Source organism: Phragmites australis, chromosome 8 (assembly GCF_958298935.1).
Source record: "Phragmites australis chromosome 8, lpPhrAust1.1, whole genome shotgun sequence".
Lineage (NCBI taxonomy): Eukaryota > Viridiplantae > Streptophyta > Magnoliopsida > Poales > Poaceae > Phragmites > Phragmites australis.
The window spans coordinates 37451751-37460972 of record NC_084928.1 but is presented as its reverse complement, the minus strand read 5'-3'; the positions used below and the strand labels follow the sequence as shown (position 1 = coordinate 37460972).

The following is a 9222-nucleotide window of genomic DNA, read 5'->3' as shown; positions in this document are numbered from 1 at the left end:
AAAATTTTGGTTATCAGGAGATCAAGATTGATAGAAACGATCATATTCAGAAAGCTGTAAATATGTCGATAATAATATTTCAGAAAAGAGTAAATTTCAAAAACCTATAACTATTTTTACATATGCTAGAAAGAACTATAACTTCATCTGGGCTCACATGTCATTCTTTGATAACATGTGGGCCTATTATTACATGGTATAGCGGATGATAGGTGAGTCTATGTGATAAAGTTGTAGTTTTTTTAACGTATATCAAAATAGTTATAGGTTTTTGAAATATGCACTCTAAGTTATAGTTTTTTTTTAACATATGTTAAAATAGTTATAGGCTTTTAGATTTACTCTTTTCTGAAATACTATTATTGACACATTTACCGCTTTCTGAATATGATCGTCTCCCCTTTTCGGCACATTTACTGCATGCTTTGAAGATGAGTGAATTCTCTTTCTGAAATGCTTGATTACAGTTTTTTTCCGGTTGCGGAAGTAAAATTACTGTTTTTTCGGATATGGAGTAAACTTCCACCTTTTTTCGGTTGCAGAGTGGATGGTGCATTGATTTTTCAGTTGTTAGAGTAAACTTCCGGCACGGAGTGGATGAGATGTTGAATAGTTATATAGCGCGCTTGAAGTTAAGTGTGTGTGTTTCCCCTATGCTTGAAGGAGGCTAGAAAAATGAAATCTAGTTGCAGGAGAACAAATCCTAAAGTAAATAAAAATGTGCAGTATACATTTCCAAAGCTATATATCTTTGAAGAAAGTATATATGCATAAATTTATGTTCCCCCTATAAGCAAATAGATGATGGGAACGAGAATGTTCAAAATGAAAACGGCAGGCTGGCAGATCCTGCATATATGATCATCAACTGAGAATTTATCCATCAAAACAAAACTTGCATGCCACAGACCCAGCATTTTCGGGATGGCATTCAGACTTCAACGGTGATAAAATTGTTCAAGAGAGAAAATAAAGGTTTATGATTAAAAAAACCTACAGCAAAATACAAATTTGTTCAAACTAGACACAATATATCAAGTAATTTAGAGAACTTTAAAGGATAACTAAGATGAGTTCAATATAATTAACTTTACAATTCGCATGCATTGGAAGCGAGATACAATGTCATCACCCCTAAGTTGAATTAAAAAACTCGATACTCTCGTAGCAATTTCAAATCTGTAGTCTTCACTTTCCTAAGAGTTTGTTGTCTACTTTATTCACAAATAATACAGTCACATATGTCCAATGACTGAATCACAAATCGAAGTAAGATAAACAAGCAGTTCGGGAATATCGGTGTTTGACATTCAACATCGCGTCTCTGCTGCTCCAAGCCCTAGACGGTATCGGGATTGGCAAATGGGGCCACCAGTGTTCGTGGAATTTTGGGCTGTGAATGGGCCGCTGCAAGTTCAATTCGGCTTGGAGAGGGAGATGAGAATTTAGCACAATTTGCAGTATACTTGCACACATATTGTACACAAAAAAATTGCACAAAATTTTTGGTTGAACGCCCTTGAACCAACTTACTAAGGGGATTGAGTCTGTGAGAGACATATGTAGCATAGAAAAATGAAGAGATCATCAACTGTTGTACATCTTTGTACATCCATCGATCGTGATCGACCGCCATCAGGTTTAGATCATTCAGAAACAGTTCATCTATGTGCATCCATCGATCGCGATTGACCGATCTAGTTGAATTGAATCCTCAAAGTTCTCGTGCAGCCCTATAATTCCATGGGTTGGAGGCCACTCCTAATACCTTATTTCTTAGGTGATACCTAAAAAGAGATAGATAGTAAGAAATTTATATTAGATTAAATTTTATAAAGCTACAACTATTTACACTATTATGCACAAAGCGACAACTTCTGAGTCTAATTTCAAAAAACCACCACTAGTTGTACCCCTGTTAACGCAAAACTATAACATTTGTGTTTGGTCTCACCCGTCATCCACACGAGCACTTGTTTTCCCATTTTGCTGAAAATATGTGGCTGACGGGTGGGACTAGACGCAAATGTTGTAGTTTTGGGTTAAGAGGGATACAACTAGTTATGGTTTTCTACAATTAGACTCAGAAGTTGTAGCTTTTTGTTACAATGGTGCAAATAGTTATAAGTTTGTAAAATTTACTCTTTCTATTAATAAACAAGCTTTTAATTCATACATGCAATGTTTATCTAGGCGCTAGATGTAGATAGACGGTCACCCTATGACTAATGTCTAAGTTGTCTAGACGACGACTAGACGGTCTATACGTTCCGTACTACAATAATACATTTCAAGTGAGATTTGAGGCATACCTTCCAAAGACATAAATGCAACTTCAATCATATATTGTCCTATAGTGCCCGGAGGAATGAAGGAACAAGTAGTGTGAAGAGGAGCTACGGCCTGCAGAGGAGTTGAGGAGGGGCCGCAACAGATGGAGGAGGTGCGGAAGAGTCCACAATGGAGCAAAGCATAAATCTAGCACAGAGGAGTTGAAGAGACGAGGGGACCTGGACAGCTGGATCCAGTTGGGCCGTGCGCTAGAACTCCACTAGGGCTTGACACCAGCGCCCACATCCCTATTGGGCATGTTGCTGGCGCAGTTTGCGCTGTTGGGCCTGGTGCTAGCGTTGTTGGCGTTGTTGGGCCTGATGCTAGTGCTGTTAGGCCTTGTGGCTAGCCTGGTGCTTGCGCCTCCCAGCGTCAGACCGCACCTCATAGGCATGTGCCACGTCTAGCTCCAGGTCCTCACTCGATGGTGACCCGTGCTGCCTCTGGCATCGTCAAACTCGTCGACCACAGGATCTCTCCACTGTCCACACTTCGGTTTCTGCCATTCCGGTGAATTATCAAAGCGCTCTCGCTTATTCTAATTGGCGTGCAGTGATGGCGGATGAGTACAAGGCCCTCTCAACAACAACATGGGTTCTAGTTCCTCGGCATGCTGGTGCTAATGTGGTGACAGGCAAGTGAATCTACAAGCATAAGTTCCACTCTAATGGCACTCTCGCTCAACACAAAGCACAATGGGTCGTCCACGGGTATTCACAGCAACACAAAATCAACTATGATGAGACTTTCAGCCCAGTGATCGAACCCTCCACTATATGTGTTGTGTTGAGCATTGCAGCTTCACATTCCTAGCCGATCCATCAGCTTGGCGTCAAAAAATGCATTTCTGCATGGCAACCTTGAGGATATTGTCTATTGCCAGCAGCCATCTGGGTTCGTTGATCCATCTGCATCTGATTATGTCTGCCTACTCAAGAAGTCTCTATATGGTCCCAAACAGGTTAGGTGCCCCGTGCTTGGTACCAGCGCTTCGCCACTTACATTCGTCGGATTTGCTTCAGATCCTCCACCTCTGACACGTCCCTCTTTGTTCTCAAAGGTGGACATGACACAGGCTACCTGTTGCTTTATGTCAACGACATCATTCTGACAGTCTATTCAGGTGCTCTACTGCAGAAACTGACTTGGCCATTACATTCAGAGTTTTCCATGACCGACCTCGGCGACCTCCACTTCTTCCTCGGGATTTCAGTTCAGCGTTCCTCCTCCAGCTTCTTCCTCTCGTAGCGCCAGTACACTTCGGATCTTCTCTGATGTGCTGGCATGGTCGAGTGTCACTCCACTTCGACACCTGCTAACATCCGTGCCAAGCTGTTTGCTATAGACGGACATCCCATGGCCGACCCTTCGGAGTACAGGAGCATCGCTAGGGCCCTTCAGTATTTGACCCTAACACGGCTTGACCTAGCTAATGCAGTTCAGCAGGCATGTCTCTTTATGCATGATCCGCGAGAACCGCATCTCGTGTTGATCAAATGCATAATGTGCTATGTCAAGGGCACTCTCGACGTTGGCCTGCACGTTGGCACCTCCCTGGTGACATCTCTCACCGCATACTTAGATGTAGTCTGGGTCGGTTGCCCTGACTCCCGGCGTTCCACCTCAGGCTATTGTGTCTACCTCGGCGGCAATCTCGTCTCTTGGTCTTCCAAGCGTCAGTCCACCGTCTCTCGCTCCAGTGCAGAAGCTGAATACCGCGCCATTGCGCATGCTGTTGCCAAGTGTTGTTGGCTGCGCCAGCTTCTCCAAGAGTTGCACGTCACTCTTGCTTCGGCTACAGTGATCTACTGTGACAATGTGAGTACCATCTACATGTCATCTAATCCAGTACAACACATGCGCACAAAAGCATATTGAGATCGACATCCACTTTGTTTGTGAGAAGGTGTCTCTTGGTCACGTTCGAGTTCTTCACATGTCTTCCTCACACCAGTTCGCAGACATCATGACTAAGGGTCTTCAGTTTTGCTATTCGCAGAGTTCTGGTCCAATCTTTGCATCCGAACTCCTCCCATTGTAACTGTGGGCGGGTATTAGGAAGATAATTATTGTATATTATGTGATTATGATTTTGTTGTAACCTTACTAGAATAGCTTCTCTAGTTGAGGATCATGTAACTGTTGTTGTGCCCGTGTGGCTATAATAGAAATGCACCCCGACTTTCTTGGCATGTGCGTTGTTTTCATCTCGCTCTCCCTTTCCACACAATCTTCTCCCACATGGGCTGCGCCATGTCAAAGTGCTGCCATGGCGGGTTGCACCACGCCCCATCGTCAGAGGGTAGTGCATAGTTAGGGGAATTTTTTTATTTTAGCCCTTTCTAAATTAATATTTTAAAAACAATACACGGGATATTAAATTTTTAAAAACTAGTCGGTTTGTCACACCAAAGTACATGATGTAACTCACCATGTGATCACGCAAATGCATATGATGTGACTAGAGTGTGAGTCATATCATGTACTTTGACGTGGCAAGAGGCCACGACGGGACACCAGTATGGCTACTTTGATCACGCCACATATATTAATATAATCAAATTGTGAGTCATATCATATACTTTGCAGTGACAAAGAAAGTTAGTTTAATGTGGCACGTAATGTCTTTAAAATATTAATTTAAAAAGAGCTTAAAAAAAACTCTTCGTTAGACGGGCCGAAGTAAGTCACCGTTATAGTGATGGACACGCCCCGGCGGCACCACCGCGGGTCCGCCCTCGCGTCGCAAGTGATCTTGTAGCACTGGCCGCACGACGCGCCATCGTTGAACAGCGCAGTGCTCAACGCCGCCCCTCCTACCCTCCAACTCCATGGCGGCCGCCCGAGCTACCTAAACGCTCAGCCCCCATGGCGACATGACTGGCCTCTTCTTGACCGCCGGCACAGCAACCATTGACCCGACCCAGCCGTTTTTCCTTCGTGCTAGCTGCCGTCCACCATCTGCTGCATTGAGGGACGTGGACAGGTGGCAGAGCAACACGGGAGGCTGCAGCAGGACAGGGAGAGGAAGGAGTGTGGCAAGAGGGAAGAGAGAGAAGAGAGAGAAGGAGATTATCATCTCGTGTAGGTACTGAGCCTAATTTGCCCTTCAAGAAAAGATGTAGAGAATGGAGGAAACAATATTTTTCCCCCAGTTGAGCAGAGCTTAATTTGCCATAATTCAAGAAAAGATGTTCTTCATTGTAGTGAGCTACTCCCCTGCACACAAACACACATTCACACTGCCAATGTGCACACCTCGAGTCATTCTCTTGATGTTTATACTGTCAAATATGTCTCCGTTTTTTCCCTTCAGAATTGAGTCGACGAGGTTCTCCGAAGTGAGCTCTTGGTAGGGAGGACCAGTGCGGCCACTTCCAATTTCAGCTGTCCATGGAAAACAACATGAATGGCCAGAGGAAAAACAAGGCATTGTATTGGGCAGGATTGGCATCTGCTTCTGCTAGATTCAGTAAGCTTGTCAAGCAAAGATGCAGAGTTTTGGTACCTCTTTGCACTGCTTCTTGAGCTTCAAGTTCTCATCCACCAGCCGGCGAACCTCTTTCTCTAGATTTTCCACGTATGCCTGCACACGAACAAATCACACCAAGCAATCAGTAAAAGTTGAGCTATTAACCTGAAGAATCCAAACAAACACACCGACCTTTCAGATGTACTACTTCTGTCCTGTTTCAAGTTTTCATTGACCTTGTATTTTGATCGAATAATAGTTGCTTCTTTATGCTTATTTTATTTAATACATACGACATAAGCATTGTCATACGACTGGATGCATGCTATATAGTCTTATAGATCACGTAAGCATACGTGAGTAGCACAATTAATTGAAGTGGTTAGTTTGATGCAATCTGAAATTCTGAATTGACCTAGTAGTTATGTTTTGGGCTCACCGACAAATAACTATCATTAGTTGGAGACTGAATATTTTTTTAGCAATTTGGATGGATAGGTACCTAATCACACAAACAAAAACAAATAACAAGACTAATCACAAGCTTCCAATATGCATGGATAGGTACCGTAGATGCCATGGCCATCAGGAATCTTATATTCTGCACAACTTTATTCGTGTCGATCGTTGTGTACATGTGCTCTTTGTTGTTCTTAATTAGATTTGGATTAGGTGCAACTGAGCTCACTACTATTAGCTTTTGTGATTTTTCTACTAGGATGATAGAGTGATAAGCATCGTCCAACTTGTTATAGAAACAATATTGTATCATGCATTAAGTAAAATGGATTAGGCGCCACTCAGAGACGAGATATACATGTTTAGTCATGTTGACTAGAAATTATATTGCTGGCATGATGCAAGAGATACCACACTCCATTATTTTTGTAGGCACCTTTTACAAATTGACCGAACTCAATCACGTCGCCTCGAGATATACAATTTTTTTTTTTGCGATGATATAAAAACTTATCACAAAGGGCAGAGCAGTACGGCCATATAATTTTGATTCATCATAGTGACCAAATGCGTTAAAAATTTAATAAAAATTCTGTAAACACAAGGGGTTGCAATGAAAGAAAGTTCAGAGAAGGTTCGTCGATATTTCTTTTACAGAGAATGAGTCCTCTGTCTGTCTGTCATGCATGATTAACATTAGTACTTAATTCCATTAGTAAATTTCACGGGTACCCCGGTTTAGAAAACTTAATGGGTTTGAACTTTCAGACAAGATTTGATTAGCCATAGAAACACAGCAGTGCATAATTGATAAGAAGTCGCAAGTGAAAAAAAAATGCAACCGCGAATTAATGCATTTATAGGTATACAACCAATACATGGTATAGTACTGTATATACTTATATACGTAATACTTAGTATACGATAAGGTAGCTAGTGAGATGTACGTATAGATGAGATGTATACTGAGTTACTGACTGACCCGCTTCCTTGCCCTGGATCGGAGCGCGGACTCCCGGTTCCTCATCATCCTGATGGACCTCCGGTCGTCGCCGCTGCCGCCGCTGATCTGCTGCACCTCCATGTCGACCTCGTCGCCGGCGAACCTGGCGAGTGAGACGGGCGTGGAGGGCAGCGCGTGCCCGGCGATGACGACGGCGCCGACGTCGTCGTCGTCCTGCAGCGTGGAGATGGAGAAGAGGGAGCTGCAGCCGCTCACGAAGCTCAGCTGCGGGCTGTCCGGCTCCCTCCACGCCGCCGCTGCGTGCACCGTCATCTGATAGTGCTGGTAGTTGGCCGCCATGATCGATCACTCACTCCTCCAACTGGATAAGGAGACAAGAACACCAACAACACTCTCTACTTTTATCTGCTGCTCTTGCTTGGATACTTGGGTGCAGCTTAGTAGCTTAGTTAAGCATACACTTTGCGGTGATATTTCATGGCCCTGTTGCCTGTAGGATTATATACACACGCCTGCAGCTGCATATGGTGTTGCTGACGATGCAGCCTGTGTCGTATGCTTAGCTCCCCATAGGGTAATCACTTAATTTCATCAAACCAATCATCTGCTTTAATATGTACATGTTGGAGGCAGTTGACTAAACCCACTTTGCGAGATATTTAGAGTGCTTGATAATTTAGTGATTTGCCCTCTTGAGTCTCTGACTGACTGATCGATCTAAACTTGCTCCTTTACGTAGGGCATGGGAACGGGATCAACTGGACTGACTGTTGGCCTGTGCCCATCGTGCAGATTCTTCCAATCAAAACGTGCGTGATCGATCCATACATTACATGGCGCATGTTTTGCCGAACAAGGCATATATGAAACGTGTGATGTTCGAATTGTAGCGGGAAACAATCAAGGCTTGTCGGACGTTGAAGATGTCTCGAGCTGCAAATGATCGATATGATCTCCTCTCCTCTGTTGGCACTTTGCAAATTGGCAGGCCAAGAAAAGGACAGCCGACAACCCTGACCCTGAAACATACAGGGCAACCGACCAATTGCTAGCTCTTTCCTCAGCAGTTGTGTTTTTTCTGAATTAATGTGACATTGCACCTGCTTGCTAGCTCATTGCCTCATTCCTTATGTTTTTTTCTTAGAATATATATGTAGGAGAGCTACGCATCTTTGTATTAAGGAAAAAAGAGTTTTAAGGTTACACAACAACCGGGACAACCAAAGGTCCGAGCAAAAGAGAAAAAAATAAAAAGAAACGAACAACCCAACAAACGAAAAGGTGTTGATGCTTAGATTACATAACCATACGCAAGCAACTGTTCTTTGAGGACTGCAAGATGGTTTGCCCTCGCACCACACCAGGAATCGATGTCTTCCCAGATGAGCGTCACCACAGAGTCAGCCGAGATGCGTCGATTGCTGAAAACCATATTGTTGCGGGACCGCCAAATCCGCCAACAAACTAGAAGTGTTAAGGAGTCTAGACCTTTTTGGTAGGCTTTATCCGCACGGCCATGAAGATCCGCCCACCAATCCAGGAGCGAAGTGCCCGTGTGATTGGCATGAACTCCCAGCACGTGCCATCATAACTCCCTCGCCCAGTAGCAATGCAGAAGTAGGTGGTCAGTGGTCTCAGGGAGTTGCGCACAGAGTGAACAAGAGTCATCAACTTGTAATCTATGTCTCCGCCTGTGAGCCGCCATCCATAGTGTACCATGAAGAGCCAACCAACTAAAGAACTTGACCTAAGTGGGCGCCCAAGACCTCCACAACATGTTGGTCACCCAAAACATGAGTTGATAAGCTGATTTCGCAGAGTATTGGCTGGAGGGAGACCATTTCTAGATAATACGATCATCCTCACTACCTAGGGTGATGGACTCCAGATGTCACCAGAGGTGAAGATATTGGCTTAAGGCATGTATGGATAGAGGACCCGCGATGTCCCTAATCCATCTTCAGTTCTGAAGGGTGTCATGCACCGATCTTCTTCT

At 43.9% G+C, this 9222-nt stretch overlaps 1 protein-coding gene across 1 annotated transcript; it reads right to left on the bottom strand.

Moving 5' to 3' along the window:
- Nucleotides 1–1136: 1136 nt before the first annotated feature.
- On the bottom strand, nucleotides 1137–7773 carry LOC133926043 (protein FD-like). Its single transcript, XM_062371777.1, has 3 exons — nucleotides 7245–7773; nucleotides 5840–5917; nucleotides 1137–5718 (listed from the first exon to the last, which is right to left on the bottom strand). Exons 1-3 carry the CDS (start codon nucleotides 7563–7565, stop codon nucleotides 5644–5646), a joined length of 474 nt encoding a protein of 157 aa, XP_062227761.1. The 5' UTR covers nucleotides 7566–7773; the 3' UTR covers nucleotides 1137–5643.
- Between the last annotated feature and the right edge of the window lie 1449 nt (nucleotides 7774–9222).

Coding starts and splice junctions, on each gene's coding strand:
- LOC133926043 (XM_062371777.1), bottom strand. CDS start 7,565: ATGGCGGCCAACTACCAGCACTATCAGATGACGGTGCACGCAGCGGCG. Junction 5,918..7,244: donor GATCCAGGGCAAGGAAGCGG/GTCAGTCAGTAA, acceptor GTTCGTGTGCAG/GCATACGTGGAAAATCTAGA. Junction 5,719..5,839: donor TCAAGAAGCAGTGCAAAGAG/GTACCAAAACTC, acceptor TTCCATGGACAG/CTGAAATTGGAAGTGGCCGC.